This window comes from Lineus longissimus, chromosome 16, assembly GCF_910592395.1.
Source record: "Lineus longissimus chromosome 16, tnLinLong1.2, whole genome shotgun sequence".
NCBI lineage: Eukaryota > Metazoa > Nemertea > Pilidiophora > Heteronemertea > Lineidae > Lineus > Lineus longissimus.
The window spans coordinates 11,051,933-11,073,887 of record NC_088323.1 but is presented as its reverse complement, the minus strand read 5'-3'; the positions used below and the strand labels follow the sequence as shown (position 1 = coordinate 11,073,887).

At 42.0% G+C, this 21,955-nt stretch overlaps 1 protein-coding gene across 7 annotated transcripts in view; it reads right to left on the bottom strand.

Moving 5' to 3' along the window:
• The window catches only part of LOC135500896 (potassium voltage-gated channel subfamily H member 6-like), a 600,170-nt gene that overhangs the window by 420,133 nt on the left and 158,082 nt on the right, over window positions 1-21,955 (bottom strand). For 6 of the 7 annotated variants that reach the window (XM_064792608.1, XM_064792609.1, XM_064792610.1 and 3 more), the window contains exon 4: window positions 2,920-2,967. The exons of the other annotated variant lie outside the window; for it this stretch is intronic. In XM_064792608.1, coding sequence (XP_064648678.1) covers window positions 2,920-2,967 — 48 coding nt within the window. The remainder of the gene's footprint in view (window positions 1-2,919; window positions 2,968-21,955) is intronic. 7 annotated transcript variants of the gene reach the window in all.

Sequence of the window (21,955 nt, the reverse complement as noted above, 5' to 3'; positions counted from 1 at the left end):
TGCTTAAAACACCATGTTAGATTATATAAACAGCATGTTCGCACCTAAATTTGATGGTCTTTTCCCACTCAGCATGGTCAATATTTGGGCTGAGGGGTAAAAAGCATGCTACATTTGAAAAATGGAATGGTTTCTAGATCGTTTGGCTCGAAAATCAAATATTTTTCATAAATTGACCCAGATTATGCTATGCTTTGCATAACGGGCTCTGGCTCAAATGTTTACCCAGCAACTTTAGACTGTTTTTGTACTGGAGGGTCACATATAAAGCCCGCTACACACGAGGGATTTCTCACCAACTTAGTTGGAATATTAATTCATAACAGGAATCGGCCAACTCAAATCTTTCGTGTGTTTGCAACGCAGACCAAGTAACTGATACTTTGCCTGATTGGTTGGAGTTGCTGGCTGCACTACGGATTTGTTCTATTTCTCGATGGCATCTTTTGTTTATATAAGGAATTTTTTGTTTATATAAGGAGTGTGAGGTAGAAATTTCCTCGTGTGATTCAGTCATCAACATAGTTGGGCCATATTTTGACTCTTTATCTTTATAGAGTCCCATAGACGCCAAAGCTGTACCTTCTCATAATCCACGGTTTTGCCCAAAACCTCCTATTATCCCATCGATTTCTCCTTTTCCTCTTTTCACTGATACTTTTTACAATAATAATAGATAAAATCTTCTTTTTCTTCCTCTCATTGTACACAACAAAATCATTGGCAGCCATGTTTCTAGATCTAAGATTTCCCTGCCAGAAATAACAGATATTTGCACTCAGCCTGGACCAAGGTTTTGGCCTAAAAATAGTGCAGGACCTAAATATTGCTGCGATTATGTCTTTCGTGTGAGTGAGTGAACGATTCTCAACTTCCAGTCACCTGTGCACCTGTTCTTAATTTTAAAACCAACTAAGTTGGTGAGAAATCCCTGTTGTGTAGTGGGCTTAAGACCATACAGTGTTCTCTTTGGTACTTTCACCATACTCCGTTATCTTCCGCTCTGTTTACTGATGAGAAAGCCCCCTTTCGAAACCATTATCATGGCAAAAGTCACCCAACGAGCCAAACCTGTATACAACTCAGCAGCCATTTCTGGTAGCACATGCGCAGCCCACTTTCCCACCTATCCAGATGCCAAATTACATCACTGAAGGGAGCATCCCTCCACCGCGGGTGAGGTCATGGATTAACCGTACATCACCAAATCCATTGGTGACGTTGCAACACGTCAGAATAATGCAACGGTAAAGAAACAGTATTGACGTCACACTCACAATGGTCTAATCCTCGGGCAGGGACGGTCACGGTCAGAGACCCTTCGCTCAACTGCATTTGTCCCCTTATATCACATGACAAATTCTCCATCAAGTATAGTATAAAATTCAATGCCACGAAGAATAAATTGCTTGTATTTGGGATTCAAAGGGTTGAGGAAATCACGGTGTTTTTTAATGGTATTGCTATGAAACCCTCTGCTCAGGTAACTGAGATGGAATTCCTATATAGGTCCGAATGCAGAAAGAGGCTGAATAGAAAAGGGTGTCATGATTTATATACATAGATGAATAATATCTTGGCACAATTCAAGAGCGCCGCGGCTGAAGTAAGGCACAATCTGTTTAGAAGTCATTGAATGTAATTGAATGGATGTCAAATGTGGGATCTATCCAAACCACATATTCAATCAGTGTATAAAGCATGGAGAAAATGTGTAACAGGTTATGTGTGTACCTCCAAGGACTCGCTGCAACCTGATTCCGGTTATAATTGACGATTGTGATATACAAATTACCCTTGAAAAGAGTGTTACGAATTTTTTCAACTATCTGGCAGCATCATCGAATCTGTACTTTAAATTGGGTTGGTGGCTAGTCCTTGGAGGGAGCAGATCACCAATTAGCAATAGTATCAATCAATTGCGTAGTAAGTACAACATCAACAAACAAACAAAATCTTTCTGCAGATTTAATACTTCACTTTTGTTCCCAAACCAAGGAATGAGTGAAACAGGTTGGGACACAGATTAGGGTCGAACTTTTGAATCTGAGAGACTATGGTCATGACTTCCTAATCCGTGCAGAAACCAGTGAGATCATTGAGCTTCTGTGCGTACATTGATCTGAACTTGTAAAACCCCCAATATCTGAAGGTTATTATAGGGACCCCCCCCCCCCTCTCAGTGTATTAGTATTAATGTACCAAATCAATAAATTGAATGTTTCACCTCGTTATCACATGTATAAACACACTGCACGCTAGCACATTCACACACACACATTATTGTAAATGTATTTCTATTCATTTACAAAATAAACATGTGTTTATATATATATAGCATAGACTCCCCTACAGTGAGCCAATAAGTAAAGAAACAAAGATGGAAAACTTAATACAAGTAGTGATCTAAACAGTAATAATGATGATGTGACACAATGGTTTGGATCTGGACGTCCCAGGTATTTAGGGGTCTTTACTTAATCAATATTGATGTTATTGATGTGAAGGCAGATAACAAAGGGTAGGTTTCTTCTGTTAGTGCATGAGCCATTAAAAATACCATCATCTGAGGATTTCGGGTTTTATTATCCAAAAATTCCAAGAGAAAATCCTGGAAACCTCGTTTTGGAGTGGACCTTCAGTTCTATCTCTTGGTTTGGAAGGTCCTGAGTTAGGACTGCTGAGAACCAGCAGCGACACAAACAATGTGTTTAGAGAGACAGGTATAATACGACTTAAATAGCGTATTGTAACAATTGATTCAGGTTTATTACTGTCATAGACCTTTCACACTGATGCAGTGGTAACAAGAATAATAGCAAGAATAAGAATAAGAATAAAGGGTTATGAAAATAACTATAAAAGTTTTTTTTGGGAAAAAGGCAAGTTTGCACATCTTATAGTCAATGACCAACTTACAACTTTTTGATTGCTTCTCCTCTGTTGGGACGTCCTTGTAGTTCTTGTCTGAAGATAAAATGGTCTCATTACACACCATATGCCTGTTTCAAAATTTTCAATCATAATATTTTATCTCAGTTTTATTAAATTACATGTACGTCGAGATCCATATCCTCCGATAGTATGACACTACAACACATTCAAATCTCACAAATCTAGCAGACAATTGAGCAGAATTTTCAAACTACCCTAGCAAAAACCACTTAAACACACGACGGTGGACACAGCTCATGAGGTTACATCACATTATAGCCTTTTTTTTATTTGACCTATTTTTTATCACTGCATGTCAAATCACTACTATAATGGACGTAGAGCTGAAATAGTTTGTCACACATCTCCTCCGTCAGTTCAGATCGGATGACCTCGAAACTTTTCCTGAAAGTCGTGGTTGATATGGAGATGCACCTCGCCAGGTTAAATTGGTAAAATTTGCAGCAATCTTGGAGAAATAGCATTTTTTGTTCTTTCTATATATGGGCATACTCATGAACATAAGGGGCCTTTTCAGCAGGTCTGATTTGCATATGAGGCCATCTGTTAAATCAAAAGTGTGGGATTATACAAAAATTAGCCGGGAAAGTATTGGGGCCACTATATGTTTAAAGCCTCCATCCATTTCCGCAATTTTCCCCCGTTTATTTTGGTCGTACTCTTTCACCTTACGTTGTTAAAGTACCGCATGGGAATTCATCACGTGATACACATCTCATCATAACAAAACCGCCTCACCCGACCCAAGCACTGGGCGCTAAGTAGCGCACAGCTCCCTATTTGAATACCCGAGGCAAATATAAAATACGATATAAAATCCCGATTAATATTTCTTTACTGCGATGTTCCGGAACGAGTGGAGTCCGTGCGGAGGGTGTCGAAAAAACCCTAGGCGAACTACTTCCTCCCTCTGGTGCTGCCACCCACTATGCTCGCGGCATTTGTTGTACATAGTTCGTAACTCGCCAACTCTTCACCATTCGCGAAATAGTTCGTCAAAATAAGTCGAGACCACTTTGAAGAGTGGTGGAGTTAGATTTTTCTGGTCGTTTTGGCCAAAAACGTGTTTAGTGTAAGTAATTTGGAGGAAAATCATCCCCCCAAATCATTATGTTCGATTTGTAAACACTTGGGTCGGCGCGGAGTGCTCCACATCACACATCGACCTATTTGACGCATATCAAAACGGTGACAACGGTGACAACACTAACCAGTCCATCATTGCCAGGATGAACCTGGACAACTCTACCCACAAGCCATTTCATCGGTGGCAAGCTTGGCTCACGCAAGGTGACTAGATCTCAAATAGACAAATTATTCTGAGGCTGGGGCCATTTGTTCCGTTGCTGCAGAGTATTGAAATATTCTAGAGACCAACTATTCCAGAAGTGTGGATGCAACAACTATCAAGTGCCGCCACCTACTTAGTCTATTTACTGGCACATCAGTGAGACCTAGTTCCGGCAAGGTATGGAACTCAGTAGAGATGAGGAAATGTCCCGGAGTGAGGGCCTGGAGATCAGATGGATATGTGCTCAGTTGACATAGAGGTTGTGAGTTCAAACAAGCCTCGATCTGACACAGAACCTTACTCATCTCCTTGTAGGTCAAACAATCATTTCCAATGACAAATGATACTTGAGGCTCTTAATGCCAGCCTCCCAGAGCCCACCGAAGTGACAACCAAGTCGAGGAGAGAATTGCCAACCAATATTGTCTTCAACCAAAGCTTTCGCCACAGTCTTGTTGTGAGTTCTAGAGTCATACAGTTACTTCAACTCGTGTATTTCACGGTATCCACTGCAAAAATTACTGCCACTGTCACTAAAAAGGGTCCTAGGTTTTCGGCGGCAGGAAATGAACCAACAGAAGGCTGCCAGAAACGCTTCTGGCGTGAGACCACAGACTAGTTCAAGACAGACTGCTTTCACTGCTAAGCACACAAACAATGCACTCGATGCCAGAGGGGGCCAGCTTAGTGTACACCACACACGGAAAATGCTCTCACAGGACTCAGACTTTCAGTGGGAAGTTGTCCTATTTTCTGTTGAATTGCATTTGCGCGTTGTCTGCAACATACTACACACTGACGCACAAAGTTCCGCACATCAATTATCCAATATCTTTGGTGCGAGGAAGCAAACAACAACTGCTGTCCAGCATGCAAATTGCGCTTATGTTCAGCATCCATGATAAACATTGTCAGCTTTTCTTAGCTGGCAATAGAATCGGAACTTCTATTATTCAACTTAAATTGCTACAGCTAGTCTTTCCCCCCATAATAGTAGCTAGGACTACTCTGACTTGAAGCATGCAGGGCTCAAAGTTGTGACCAGTTGGTCGCATTTTGCGATCTTAATTTCCAAAATGCGATCATAACTGGGAGTCCATTCGCAACCGTGCGATACTAAAATGCTGCCCTCATGCGACCGTATTATCGTTATGCGACTGTCTAATTTGTTGAACACAATGCTACCAAATTTCTGCGAATAAACCCCACGTGCGATCAGAGTTCAAATCTTCCGTTCCCGGTGAGTACGCATAGTTTTTCCTCATGCCAGAACTCCTGTCAATGTCTTTCGTCGGCCCCGTAGCTCATACACAAGCCGGGCCGCGATTCTCGATCAATAAATCCAATCACATTCCCTGGAATTTCTTACGCCCACTGCACAAGTGTATAAAGCAGCGCGAATATAACCCGGTGGACGAGATAACAATAACAGGTTAGTTCCTCAATTGGCCAGCGGGAATTTTAAAGATGGCGCTGCTGAATGCATATCGTTTAGTAGGGGTGGGTTCGTTGCTTGCTGCTCAGCACGTGCTTGACAAGCAATGGCGCAGACAACGTTATCAGTATTTTTTTTAGCAGGGTAGGGTTTGTTTATATGAGATAGGGCCTATAAATCATTGGTAGAAGTGTCGATTTCTCATTTGGCGCATAAAAATCCTTCGCGGCGGCAGTAGTATCTTTCAATGATAAGTCCGCATGCACATAATGACAGACGTCGGACCACGCCCTAAACTGATGCATGCACGTGGAATGATGGTGGCTAGCGGCGACAGTGCTATGCAGGCCTAGCCTACATCTCCATGGGGTCTGCACATCTGGCCTACCATTGCCTACTGCAAGATTAGAATAAGATTCATTCATCGTTAGGCCCTGATGGAATTCACATAAACATTTCATCGATCTAAATGAAAACATAAGACTTTCGTTAGTATATAATTTATGCTTCCCGAGATCGTCAGAGCTACAATCGCCAGGCCGAAAGGATAGCCTAAAGCCAGCCCACACCCTGACGATGTCGGTATGGATGATTTATTCAGCTTCATTGTAAAGGCCTATAATATTACAATGATGACCGGTTCCTTGTTCCCAAACCCATACTGTAAACCCCGCAAATCAGGCTACACAATTTGTATATACTTTAGGCAAATAAATGTCACGTCAAAGTGGGTGTGCATGTTCTTTTGAAACCTGCCACGAAATTTTTTTTTGACATCGTACACAGAGTGACACTCATAATAGAATTTCATGATTTGTTCTCATATTTGGCCTATAGGTGGCGGTGTAGTTATGAACCTTTCAAATTTGCACTTGAATTGCATCTCCTCCTACAGTTGTGGTCTGATTCTTTTGAAACTTCACAGCAGCCGATGTTCCTTTAGTACTGGTGTATATTATTCCTTTTCAGAGGACACAAGCGCCAGCGAAGTGCTGAATTGGTCTCGGGCCCCAGTAATGAAGATGGTGCAGGGATCGTTAGGGTGGCGATGATGATAATGCAGAACAGGGCGTCACTGAGCCAAGTTCAAGCCAGTGGAGCCAGCCACGATGAAGGGCCTGATGTAGTGCGTATAGATGACAGTCCCACAGGAAGCCAGCTAGTGCCAGTCCCGCCCCCCAAGAAAAAGGCTAAGAAATACCTTTTTCAGAGCTCGAGTCACTTCAAGAGGCAATATTCCTCTCAACAGCTGGCGGCCGTGAAGCAACTGGAGGTGAAGTTCAACATAGCGTACCTAATTGCGAAAGAGGAGATGCCGTTCACTAAATATCACCCAGTCATGCTCTACCACAAAAAAATGTGGCTTAAGCATCAACCCGACCTACGACAATGATGTGAAGTGTGCGGAGTTTGTTGGTGCAATAGCTGACAACATGAGAGATGAACTGAACTCTAAATTGGGCAAGGCTCGCTACCTGTCCATGATAATAGATGGTGATACTGACACCACCAAACCAAGAATGTGAGATCATCTACGCCAGAGTGTTAGGAGATGGAAGGGCAGTGAATCGCCTTGTTGGTCAGGTTGAGGTGGAACACACCCATGCAGAAGGTATGCCTGCTACAACTTGAAGTCAGTCACCCTTTCTGCTTTCATTATTTAATTTTTTTAATATTAAAGGGTCTTGTGCCAGGACAGATGAAGCCATGACTTTGAATCCGATATTGATGGGGAAGGAACTATTGCCATTGGCTAGGATTACATTATACATATCAACCTGTATAAAGTAATTCTCCATTCACACACTACAAGAATGATTACATTAAGAGTTTTGAAATTTAGAATACCCAACCTCCTTTCATTTCAGGAGTAACTGAAGCCATTTCTAAGGGCTTCGACATTCTTGGAAAATATACAGATGATGGCCCAGTCGGATGGAGCGATAAGCTGGTTTCTATGGGCTCAGATGGGGCCTCGGTCAATGTTGGCCACAGGGGTGGCGTGATCAAAAAATTGCAAGATAAGGCGGGGTCACATGTTATACCCATTCATTGCATGGTCCATAGGTGAGTAATAATGTCACTACTCAGACTACTGGTATAATTACTGAGAGGCTATTAATCATGTCATAAAAAAAAATTTAATTTCAGGTTAGAGCTGGCAGTCCTCGTACTGCAAAAGAAAGTACACATTGTAGAAGAGCTGTATGATACTCTATTTCTGGTGTGGAAAACTTACCACTGCAGCAATAAATCCATCAGGGAACTGAAGAGCCTTGGAGGAGAGCTGGGAGTCAATATACTGAAGGTGAGCAGCTGTTCAGAAATGGGTCGAGTCTGCTTACGAGTCAGCTGAAACATTTTGCTAGTTCATTTTGATTTTGGTACCCCCCCCCCAACATGTCCACATTATTTGATTTGCAGTCAAGGCATCATCAGAGCTATTCCTTCGTCTATGTTGTAGGTTTCCAATGTGAAAGGTACCAGGTGGATGCCCCATGTCAAGCGGGCATCAGACATATTCATGATGCATGAATCGCCAGCATCTGGGCAAAACAATGCCACATATTGCCACATGGAGCATCTTGCTGCAACACATCCAAAGGCTGACATCTCGGGTCGGGCCAAGAAGGTAGGTTCTCCAGAACCTCATGGTCATGTCATGATGACATCATGATCACTCTATGGCTATGCACGGGCCTGACCAGTACATGTATATTAATACAGGCATAACATTTTAGGTGGCTACAAACCTACTAACTTGAATACTATCTGACCCCTTCTTTTATTTAAGCTTGTCAAAACCATGAAAAAACTACACTTCGTTGTCTGTGGACACTTCTTGGCAGATGTATTTGTGATTGTCTCAGCGCTGAGCCTACAAATTCAAAAGAATGATCTTAGTCTGCAGCAAGCTATCACTGCAGTTGAAACTACTGTACGTCAGCTTCTGAGCCTTGAAGAAAGACCAAAGAGAGGTGGAAAACTAGAGCAATACTTGCCAGGTCGGCGGAGGGTGAACATGCCAAATTCCAGGTATTGTAGAACAAAAGAGTATGGTGGCGACGCTTTGTTCTAAGAAAAATGATCAATTCATAAAGCAAATACTCAAATCAATCATACAATAATTGTGCATTCATGTACATGTACATCTATCTCATTCAAATTGTTTTGCTTTTATATGAAATGGGATCAGCCCTTAAAGCTGCAACTGTTCTTGTTTTCAGGGTATTGACCTGTCAGCTGATGATGAATATGCTGATTCCCTGAAGATCAATGGTATCAAGGACCCCAAACTAGTTGGTGTCATCAAGAAGGTTGTCTCCCTCACAGTTAAAGAGATAACGGATAGGTTTAAATCCCTCCTTGGCGATCCCATTCCAGATTTGACCAAAGCTGATTCTGCGAGTACAGCATGCAAGTGCCTGAATATGGTGTTCAACCATGATGACTGGCCAAGCAGATCCCAGGATCTTGAAAGCTATGGGGAGGAGGAGGTTGAATACCTCAAGATGTACTTCGGTGACTTCCTGAGAAGGTAAAAATGTACCTGTACAAAAGTTACTAGTATCCCATGGTTCAATTTGCCAAAGGTTTAATATTGTGATAACGTTGAAAAAGGAGATATGTTGTGGGGTGAGGGCAGGCTGATGTAGTAAGTAAATGTATAAGTTGTATTAATTTTGTACATGATGTAGGCCCTAGGTTCACTTTTGCAAGTCTTTTTTTCAGGAATGGTTGTGAGGTGGCAAATATCCAGGAGGAGTTTTTACTCATTAAAACTTTGACCAATAGACAATTCCAAGCAAAGAAGACTCCAATGATCTGTGGCAGATGTTTCTGACAAAGGAACCCTACACTACTGACTACAAGGTAAGTCAAAAACAAAGGGAACAGCATCAAGTAATTAGTCAACAGAGGTAGTCTCTGTGGTAGGTTACTTTACAGCATTCATATCATCATCGGCAACTTAAACTTGTCTCACATGCATTGATAGAATGAGACTTCTTTGTTTGCAATCAATGAAATAATTTGTAAGGAATGAAATGGGATTGTCTCCTAGTCATTTCTACTTGGTCCATACATGACCATGTTCATCCATAGCAGCCTTGAATGAGACAGATGTTGGTATTAATACTGCTTTTTCCAGAATATCCAGCACCTTCTCAAGATCATGTTGGTTGTCCCTGTGTCAAGCGCCCAGTGTGAGAGGGGCTTCTCTGCCCAACAGAGGATTAAGTCCGACACGAGGGCCAGTCTCCACGTTTCCACCACCTCGGACCTGATCCGGATTAGTTCTGAGGGTTGCTCCCTCGCTGACTTTGACCCCAAACCAATTGTGAGAAAGTTGTTTGATGCAGGGGAGAGGTCAAGGCGCCCATTTATGTACAGGTCATGGCCGGAAACAATGATATGTGTAACCAACCCAGCCTGGGTTGGTTAATGGACTGAGTGGCATATGGTGTTAATTCATTGTGTTGATTTGTTTTATGGCATCTCTGTTCCATTTGCCAGAACCTTTGCTCATGTTGAAGTATGCCCTACTTCATGAGCAGATTTCGAGCCTAGTAGTGTCAGTGTGCATCATGATCCAATATTCTATAGCCAAGGATGACTATTGTAATTCTAGTCTGTGAAGTCAGTAGCATAAAAAGGTATTGAGTAATTACCTTAAGTTATTTTGATTAACCCTTTGCCTACGGGTGACGTGATATCACGCGACCTACGCAAAACCATTCCCTACGGGGCCCGTGATATCACGTCAAGCATAGGACCCAACTTCATTGACGATCTATGCGACTCCCGTAGTTCTCAAGCGCGATCTAACCCTTTGAATCGAAGTCTGGTTACATCAACTGTTAGGAGATGGCAGCACTAGCGATTCTGATCATCTAAAGTGTGTGGTTTGCGCGGTCAAAGTGTGGCCACGTGTAGTCGATTTTGATGAAAAAATGGCTTTGAATTTTTTCACTGCGGGGAAGTTATTGATGATTTGATGGCATCTAGCGGTTCGGAGGACCTCAATATGACCGCTGATGAATCGGATTCCAATATAGAAACGTATGAACTTCCTAAATCTCGCAGAAGGGGTAAGGTGTTGACAGATTCTGAGTCGGAAGAAGATAGTGATCAAGAAACTTTGACAGATTATGACAATTTGAGTGATACAGGCAGCGTGTATGGTAGTGAACATGATGATTCAGACCATTTGAGTGGGCAGAGCCATGATAGTTACAGGGACGGAAGTCCTAGCCCCCCTCCAGTGCGTGGTAGAGGTCTGAGTAGGCCAGGTAGACCTGGACGGGGTCGGGGACGTCCTCGTGGCAGGGGACAAGGACAAGGACATCCACGTGGTTGCCGTACTCATGCCCGTGGCCAGACAACCAGCTGACCCTGCCATTGTAATGGACCCCATTGATTGGCTCAATCAAGACCATACCCCAACTATTCACCCTTTTACTGGCACACCTGGCATTCAACTGGGGGACATTGATGATAAGACTTCACCATTGAAAATTTTCTATCACTTCTTTCCCGAGTGGATGATAGAAACTATATCTAATGAGACTAACAGATATGCTTTCAACAAAAAGAGGACACCTGATCATGTCAAGAAGGGTCATGATATTGAGTGGTATGACAGCAGCCCAAGTGAAATAAAAACATTGCTTGCACTGTGCATTGCCATGGGTCTGGTGAAGAAGCCAGAAATCAGCGACTACTGGAGTAAGAAGCCTATATATGAGACTCCCTTTTTCAACAGATGCATGCCCAGGGATAGGTTTCGTAAGATTCTGAGTAATCTCCACTTTGTGAACAATGAGGACAGTGATCCAAGTGAAAGGCTTGCAAAGGTTAGGCCTATCATTGATCTTGTGACTGACAGGTTCAAGACAAATTACACACCAACAGAGCACATTTCAACGGATGAATCACTTCTCAAATTCAAGGGACGTCTGAAATTCAGGCAACATAACCCTCAAAAGAGGGCAAGGTTTGGTATAAAAGTATACAAGGTGTGCCAGAGCAAAGGTAAAGCAGCTGGTTACATCTGGAACCTGAAAGTCTACACGGGAGAGGACAAGGACAAAACCGTTCCAGCCAGTGCCAAGGTTGTTCTTGATCTGAATGCTGACTTGCTTGGGAAGGGCTATACTATTTACATTGATAATTGGTACTCTAGTCCACTCTTGCATGTGAAACTGTTCCAACAAAAGACAAATGTTGTTGGGACTGTCAGAACAAGAGGCCCAAGGGCTTGGCGCTCAGCTGAGTTAATATCATTAATATCTTCCCGGTGTTTAGTTCATTATGCATGAAAATGGCATGCTCCATGGTATTTGATATCCTTTTGAGTTCACTACGGTACCAATGTTTTTGGTTGACATAATTATGCCACTGTTCATTCCTAAATCCTGACCATAATTCGGGTGAAATCATTGTATGAAAATATTTACCGAAACATGAAGTTTATGCCATGAATGAGGATACTCATTGTCATAGCCTCGTTTACAAGTACGAAGTATTTTCCCGCGAATATTCAAAACTGCTTGGCTCCTTGCCAGTTAAATAACATGTGACTATACACAAAATAGAAAACTTTGATGGAAATTGTAAATCATTTTTTTATCTTTCAGGGGAAACAAGCTGATGATGATCAAACAAATCATTCATGAGAAATCGTTTTGTTGCTGAAGCTTGCATGACGAAGTTAATGCTAAACCACTGCGCCACCGTAGTTTTCTATTTAGACCAGCGATGACGTCATTTCTGGTGATTCCCTACGTTGTCCAATGAGCGCTTTTTAAAATGTGCCATTTGGTATTGTACAGTATGCAATGTATTTTTTCAGCGCTGCCAGTTGCCGAACAGAATGCCGCAGCTCCCTCAATTTCCAACAATTTTTATGGGAGTGACGTTATTGTATTGCTTAGAATGTTTACTTTTTACTCATGAAAGAATCGTAGAACTAAAACTTAATAGGCGAACAGAATCATGCCGATTCACTGCACATACTGTGGGAATTCTCCACTTCAAAATACATCGGCGATGTCATCGCGAACAGAGCATGCACTTCCGATATCGTTTTCACAGAAATGTGGCCAAATTTTCAAGAACTAATTTCTGAAAGTAGTCCCTAAAGACCTTATGAATACCACTGAAACGAACTAGTGATAATATCGCCTACCAGACTACTTTTTAAGCAGAAAATTGGGTACTTGAGTGTCATTGAGCTCCAAGATTATTGCACATGGCGTAAACAACATGCCGCCATTTTGTCTCCGCTTCGGTATTTCGTACGCCGCTTATAATGCACTTTCTCAATTAAAACCAACATTATAAGGCCTTACATCGTTGATTGAATAGGAACACCACACAAAACACAATAAAGTGGGGGTACAATCGATTACGAAGCTGAAGTGAACAGTGATTTATTCCTGGAGCTACTGCTTTTGTTGTGTAGCTGCCATGTTTTGAGAACTGGCAAATAGGAGACTTCATTGATGGCTGACGTCATCGGCGGGAATTTGAATCGGCAGAAATAATTAAAAGGCAGGTAGCGCCCTCTCCTGTTAAAATTTTGAACTTTTTCTCAATAAAATAGATTTTCAAGAATTTTATCTTAATATTAGAGCATATTTCGACTAATTCTGCTGCTCCTAGGCCGATATAGGCCAGTTTCCTTCATGCACTCTCGCTCGCAGGAAGTAGGTCGAATGGCGACAAATTTTGTTTTGAAAGTAGAGTTTGACCAGAAGTATCCAGAAATGCAAAATTGAAGTCTCTAGGTCTTACGGTTACAAAATGTGCACCATGGGTTTAACGGATGGACGGACGGATGGATGGATGGATGGACAGACGGACGCCACTGAACAACTTATTTGACAAGCTCGGCTGACTTAGTCAGCTGAGCTAAAAAATAGAAAGAACATGCCCCAAGAATTTGGCAAGGAGCCTTTGAAACGTATGAAAATGAAGAAGGGGGACGTGATATCCAGGACATGTGCCGAGGGTTTGATTGCCCTCATATGGAGGGATAGGAAATATGTTAGAATGCTCTCTACTATGCACAATGCAGAGATGAGTGATACTGGTAAAAAAGAAAAGGATGGATCCCCCAGGATGAAGCCAGCATGTATTCTCACTTACAATGAGGGAATGGGCGATTTGTCTGACCAGATGAAGAACTATAGACCTGTCTCAAACTTACCATTTGTATCAAAGGTATTGGAGAAGGTTGTGGACAGGCGCCTCGAGCGTCACCTCCTGGCCAATGATCTGCATGAGGTTCACCAATCGGCCTATAGAAAGTTGCACTCAACTGAAACGGCCCTGTTGAAGGTTACAAGCGTCTGTCAGTCGGCTTTCGCCCAGCTGAGAAACATTGGCCATGTTAGGAGGTACCTTACCGATCGTGCGGCTATATCTCTCACCAACGGTCTAGTGTCATCCAGGCTGGACTATTGTAATTCGCTCCTCAACAGGCTGCCAGGGACTGTCATCTGGAGACTGCAGCGGGCTCAGAATGCTGCGGCCCGATTGTCACACGCACATCCAGGCGGGAACACATCACACCTGTCCTGAGACAGTTACATTGGCTGCCTGTGGAGCAGCGAATTAGATTTAAAACATTGGTGCTCGTCTGGAAGTGCCTGCACGGTCGGGCCCCTCAGTACCTCACTGAGATGATCAATGTCTATGAGCCAGAAAGGCACCTGCGGTCAGCACACGACCTATCACTTGTAGTTCCGCGTGTAAAAAGAACATACGGCGAGCGGGCATTTGGCCACTCGGCCCCCACGCTCTGGAACCGGCTGCCGACCAACATCCGGGCAGCCGCGACCCTTAAGGAATTTCGCGGATTGTTGAAGACAGAGCTGTTTAGTCAGGTGTGATCTTTTTATCTGTAAAGCGCCCGTGAACGAGCATTTTGCTTGAAACGGGCGCTATAGAAATATGGTATTTACATTACATTACATTACATGTCCGCAACCTACCGCTCGGTCAGAAAATCGGTCAAGTGGTACAAGAAACTGTTCTTTTATCTGTTGGATATGGTTGTGCTGAACTCTTACTATATTTACAAGGAAGCTGGGGGCACCTTTGACTTCAAGTTCTTCAGGGAAGCTCTGATTGAAGGACTCATTGATGACAGTGATATGCCAAGCTACCCAACCAGGGGACGACCCGCAACCTTGGCAAGTCCACTTCATTACACTGGCAGGCATTTCCCCATCCACCTTACCCCTACTGGGAATAAGGAGAAGCCCTACAGGCGCTGCATTGCTTGTGCAGACAACAAGATCAGGAGAGAGACAAGGATTGAGTGTGACATCTGTGGAGTTCCACTTTGTGTTGTTCCGTGCTTCAAGGAATACCATGTAAAATCGAACAAACGTAACTCCAACTAAATGAACAAAAATGAAATGCAAGAAGACTAAAAAAGGTATTTTTTTGCTATATGTTTCTTTTCATGTGATACATACATTCATAAATTGGTGATGTACAGTCCAAAATTTATGATATATATTTCAGGAAAAAAATGTGACAGTTTTCGGCAAAAAATGTTCTTTTTTGTGAAAAATTGTGGTTTTTGACCCCAAAATCAGGTAATAGTGCACAAAAAATTACCAAACCACTTTCTTTTATCTTCTTTTACCATAACCTTAAAGGTTTTAAGCCATAAAACCCTGAAAAAATAATTTATCTAGAAAAATTATACATTGTATTTACCATAAATTAATACCGTATGGGGGGTATTTTGTATTTAAAATGAAATGGTCCAGGGACCATTTGCTCACCTCGGGTAATGTTAATGCATGTCATTTGCAGTGGCTATGGGGAGAACAGTTTTGGTCATTGATGTAAATTTTGCGATCTTAGAGGAAGTGGTGTGTTAGTGCAGCTTTCTTTTCTGGGGCAGTTTATATCAATATTCCATCACAAACTGAGCTAAAAATGGTTTCCAAGATGGCCGCTTTCAACATTAATGAAATGGCCAGGGCCATTGTGCTCACCTCATGTGGAGGAAAGATGGATAAAGAGCATTGTATTGTGTCATGTAGTGTTAGGTTTGATGTAGGTCCAAGCAATTACAATTTCCCCAAAATGGCCAATTTACAGTACATTCGACCTCTGTGACCTTGCAAAGTAGGTCAAATCAAAGAAGACCCTGGTGACACATCGAATGGTTGTTAGAATTAGATGTACCTATGATATAAAATTGGTGCCAATCGGGCAAGTCATTACTAGGAATAATGGCATTTTGAAGAATTTAGGATTTGTCCCCCTCCCTGGAGGCCAAACGGCAAATCAGATCGCACCAAACTTCGATACCTGAGATCACCTGACCAAGGGGTACATGTGTACTTAATTTGTGATCAATAGTCATTGCAGTTAAGAAACGTGCCATAGTATGGCCTGACGGCGAATTTACGCCATTTGACCTCTGTGACCTTGACAAGAAGGTCAAATTAAAAACCTGTGTGACATATACTGTATGGTGGTTAGATGTACCCATGATATCAAATTGGTGGCAATCGGGCAAGAAGTTAAGGAATAATCACATTTTTAAGGTTTTTGGATTTTGCCCCCTGGTGGTCAAGTGGTGAATCATATTGGACCAAACTTCAGTCCCTGAGATCACCTGACTAAGAGGTAAATGTGTACCAAATTTGGTATGAATAGTCATTGCAGTTTAGAAACGTGCCATCGTTACATCCTAACGGCCAATTTACACCATTTGACCTCTGTGACCTTGAAAAGGAGGTCAAATCAAAAACCCGGAGGATATATGATGCACCTTTGCTAGAAGTACCTACCATATTTTTTTCAAAATTTCCCGACTACTATTAAGGGAGATATTGCATATTTTCACTTTTAACGTTTGGCCCCCTGGTGGCCAAACCATGAAACGAATCGGACCGAAACTTGGTCTCCAAGGTGTCATTACATAAGGGTACATGTGTACCAAGTTTCAACTCAATAGCTCTAACAGTTACGAAACGTGCCCTGCTAACGGACGACGGACGACGGACGACGACGACGACGGACGACGGACGACGGACGCCACGGTATGGGATAAGCTCACCTCTGCTAAGAGGTGAGCTAAAAAATACCGTTATTTTGTTCTTAGGACGCTTTATGTTTGAGCCAACATTGTTATAACTTTGACAGACTGATTATTCGGTCTGTAACAACATGAATATATGAGCAGTTTTTGCAGTGAAATGTCGCATCTTGCAAAAAAGAGGATTTGTAAGCACTCTCTTTGTATTAATCTACAAAATATAGTGTTTCAATATTGGGCGAAGTCTTGCCTAAATTTTGAGAATATATATGCTATTTTGCCTAAAGATCATTTATCTTTGTAGAAAATGGTTTTATAAGCCCCACTTACATAAAGAAACCTCAAAAACTAGTGAAATGTCACAAACGTTATTCTGAGGATGCTTTGTCTTTGGGCCAATTTTGTTCAAACTTTGACTGACTGATGATTGGGTTTGTGTGAACATCAATATATGAGCAATTATAGTAGTGAAATGTCTCATTTCACAAAAAAAGAGGATTCGTGAACACTCTTCTTTGAATAATCTACAAATGGAGAGCTAGAAAAGCAAAGAGGCCATTCCTCTTTCACAGACATTCCCCTCATGGAGTCCTGACAAAACTTCTCAAACCTATTCTACAATAAAGCGCAACCAACGGACTTTGTGATATAGTCAACATAGCAGCACACAGTTGACATGTGACCCTTTTTTCAAAAATCTATGACATTTAAATTTGGACTAGATTCATGAGGATAAGCCTTCACAGTAAAATCCACTATTCCAAAACATTTGAAAATCCATTTAAAGCAAATTTCAAAAATATTGTGCACTATATACTGTAGAACGGAAATATCTCACGTGCAGAATATTTTCATGAATTTCGTGAGTAGGTCAGACTCGCGAAAATATTCCGCTGCGAAAATCTCTTGCCTTCAGCTTGAAACCCATGTCAATATTGCCATCTTTCCGCAGAGGCACTGCATACAGCTTGGCCTAACGAAGACCCCGCGCAATTAGCACTTGTCATAATTACACCTAACTTAAACACCTTTTACTTAATTATTGCTCAGATTATGCGAAGTAGGCGACATTTTACACTACAGTCCCCATACACTTAGAGCTTAGAGTCAAAATACAGTTTCAGTTTTCTTGGAAAAAAAATCTTCACTCGCGAAAATATTCTGCCGTGAATATGTCCATCGTGCGGCATTCGCGGAAATTTTATACCACGGATATTTTCCATTCTACAGTAACAACTGCGCACAGCAACTGAACGTGTTTGAGTGATCAGCCTTCGACTTGCGACTTGCTCTAGGCGGGGGTACGCTAACTGATAGGCAAAGCCGCAGCGCGTCATCAAACGATGAGAACCAGGCGAGTTCCACAAAAAAGCTCCAAAATCGTTATTCTTCAGTCAATTTCAAAATTTAAAAGAGCTATTTGTGAGAGAGATATATTAACTGACACTGTCCCATTCCCAAAAGCGACGCTGCACAATCTGTAGCCATCGTGAGCACAGCACCACATGCTAATGCGGACAAGTTTGTACAGGACAGAGTACGGAAACAAGTCAAAGGTTGCCATGATGCTTCGTTCCACTACATGCACCGGAGCTATGTCAAGCCTTGTCCATTTCATTTCAAGCTAAGTTTCAATACTGTCACTTACACGGTGCAACGCCGTCCAATTTTCTGAAGATTCAACCAACCAAGCTGGACCTCGTCACCACAGCTCGTGGGTGACCAGTACAGATGCGAGAATACCATGTGATGCACAATGGCTGGGGTTCTCATAGCCAGGACAGAACCTCCATTGAGACTGATTCATCAGACTCGGAATTTCGCTAACCCTTTTGGCTACGAATGTTTTCCATCTGCTAGGATTCCCATGAATCCAATTGTAAGTTACAGTAGAGTCTGACCAGGCATTGAGTGTCACTTGAATCAATTTCAATGCTTCATGTACCATATGAAACAATCTAGCTATCAACAATGCTGCACATAGCTCCAACCTCGGCAACAAGATCTATTTCGTTGGTGCTACTTTCATTTTTGAACGGACCAGAGTCACCCATTTGGCCAGTACGCAAGTACACAACACCCGCATAGCCTCATTCTGAGGCATCGCCAAAACCATGCAACTAATAGTCCAGAATCTTGATACCGGCCTTTGGCACAATGCATTGATCAAATTTCAAAGTATCTACGGCCTTTTTTATTAAGCCCCCCCCCCCTTCTTAGGAGGGGCTCTTAAGATACACCTGTGTGCGGGAGTATATAATGAATGATGAGAAATAAAGAGAGTAACTATTGTATATCCTACAAACAAATTTTTTTGGTTTTTCAAAATGGCGCTCAATTAATAAATCAGACCAGTTGTAACAGGTTAAAGAACATCTAATTTAAATCTTCATGGGAATTCGCTACATATGCCTATGAAATTGGCCAATTATATTTATATTTTTATTAGGGAAATATCCGTCCTAAATAATGACAGAAAAGGGTGGTTTTATATCAATTTTGTGTCGACATAGTCGAGGTCACGTGACATTAACAAAACAATAGCACACACCCATCCAAAAAAGGCACTTTAAGAAAAACAAATACGTTTTTCCAGCTTAAAACCACACTGACGACTAAGTTATTTTGGTTTACTGCCCAAATCTGAAGTATCAAAATGAACCACAAACTAGAACTAGCTCTATTTAGCAAAAGTTGCGTGAAAAATTCGGGTGAGCGACATACTGCACCCTAGCGGCCAATAACTACTTTCAGCCGTCTGCTCCGGTCTCGTTAGGGAGTTTTTCCCAAATGTACGCGATGATGACGTGCCCCATTAACAGGACGTAACATCTATTTTAAAATGTGTTTCCAAAGTGAATGCATGAGGACAACCCATTTGTGTCGTATATCACTGGAAACGCCTGATTCCCGTGAATAAGGACAATCACAATGTATTACATTACCAAAACAAAAATGTGTCGGAAGGAACTATGGATTGTCCCAACATGGGGGGTTGGGGGGGGGATTTGGGGGGTTTCCCCTCCATTGTACTGGGTAAAAACGTTACGCTATCGTAGGGGGGTTCGGGGGTGCTCCCCGACCTAAAAGGGGGCTCACCAAGTCCTTGACTTTACATATTAGTTGGTGTATGGGACGGCCGGTGGTTAAATAACCAATTTTAGAAGCAAAAAAATTCGGGAATTCCCCATTGTTTTTTTTCCGTTGATCGTATGCTGCAAAAAAGCTTGTTTACTTTCAAAATCAGATGAAAAAACGTGTTCTTTTTATTCCGCCGATCATTTACTTCAGGATGACATTGTTTATTCTCAACATCGCAATAGAAAATTGCCAATATATATTTTGAATCGCACTGTTTGTTGTTGTTTTCATTGTGGGTAGTGGCACTGCAACTGTTTAATTATGCACGCGTATGTGGATGTAATATTTCAACTTGTCCATCTCCACCTGGTCACGTGGATGGAATTGACTCACTTCAACAAAGTTGAGGCCAATATATCAAGATAATATGTTGATCCAAACATTTAATATTAAACAAAGTAGGCCTATATTGTAAAACACCAATAGGCTATCATGACTTTCTTTTAAACGAAATCTGACAGAAGTGTTACATCGCCTCAGAAACATCCACAAGCACGTGACAGATGGCGTCCCCAGATGAACATTGGACAAGTTTGTCCATTTCGAGGGACAACTACAGTCAATTTCGAGGGGTTTATTGTGGAAGTGAAACTGTAGGCAATATTGTAAGCCGACAGTATGCTGACTTGAACCTGTCGTCCAAGTGCCGCCTTGTCAAAATAGTAGCCAAGAAAAACGGGTTGGAGAATTCCTCTTCTGCTACCTCTGGCTCTGGCATGGATTGCCCTGTTGATCTGCCTTGGACAGGGTTTGTGCGATTTCATAGTCGTTTCAGACGTCACTGATAAGACACAGGTCCAGGAGATAATTTGATGAACAGTTCGAAGAATTTCACACATCTGCCACCGAAGAGGTAGGCCATCCTTATCATACTTACTAGAAATGCCAGAGGCATATTAAGCCTACTCACTACTATGTACTTGTGCATGCAGTAGGGCCGAGGCCTACTACCATGACTACTGAACTGTTTCACTTGTGTTAGGCCAATTTCGTTGTACACTCAGTGCATGTGCATCACAGTGTGTTGTCATGAATAATGCCATTAAAATTGACATCATGCCATTTGCCGAGATTTTTTTTCATTTCATTTTCTGTTTATAAAGCCTGATGCAAAAGCCAGCAACCGTCACCATGTCTTCAACAAACTCATTGATACAATGGAAGCAATGAATGTTGCTTTCCTCCTTGCACGGAAGATATTTGCCATGAGTGTGTGTACGAAACTGTCTGCCGCATTGTGGTATCTTGACGCACACCATTCAAAGTTCCATGCACGGGGAATACAAATTGTGTCTCCACTTGACAAATTTCAAGGATACAATGTCTTTGTCAAAAGTCATAAAGCAAAGCCAAAGGTATGAAAACTACAGAGAGGACTTTGAAAGCTTTTCAATTAATAATTTCACCCCAAATGCAGACTTCATGCATTTCATTCTCCCCCCTGAACAGATGAATTCCAATATTTGGACAGTGATATTCAAATATGGCTGCAATGGTAAATGTCCCCAAAGGGTGTGAGGTGTCTTCCTTCCTCTCGACAGAAGCACTTGTGGCACTTTCTGAATTCCTTGAGCAGCAACGGCAACATACAAGCCAAAACCATCGGCAAATCAGTGCTGCAAACCTTCCAATCCGTGTGACGTATCACAAGCTGTCGGATTCACTTGAAAAGATGGCAGATTTCCAGCCCATCTGCACTCAAGATTTTCACCCTGCTGTTAAGGAGGCACATCGAGATTGATACAAGAAACTTGCTTTGTCATACAGTGTTGGTGTTTATACATTCTATCAGGGGAACTTCTATGGCAGTTCCACTTTCCTGTGGAAGATTCCTGAGCATTCCACTGCAACTCAAGAACAAACCGTAAAATAGTGAATGAGTGTAGAAAACAGTTATCACATTTTTCCACCAGGGCTTTGAGAAACGAGTTTTCTTCCCTGTATTCCAAACTGAACATTGCGCCAGCTATAATGAGAGACATTTATAGCTTTCTCACACAAGGTGATACAGCTGCAGGAACTGGTGAGCAGAGTGATGTCGACAAACATGTAGTTGAATTTT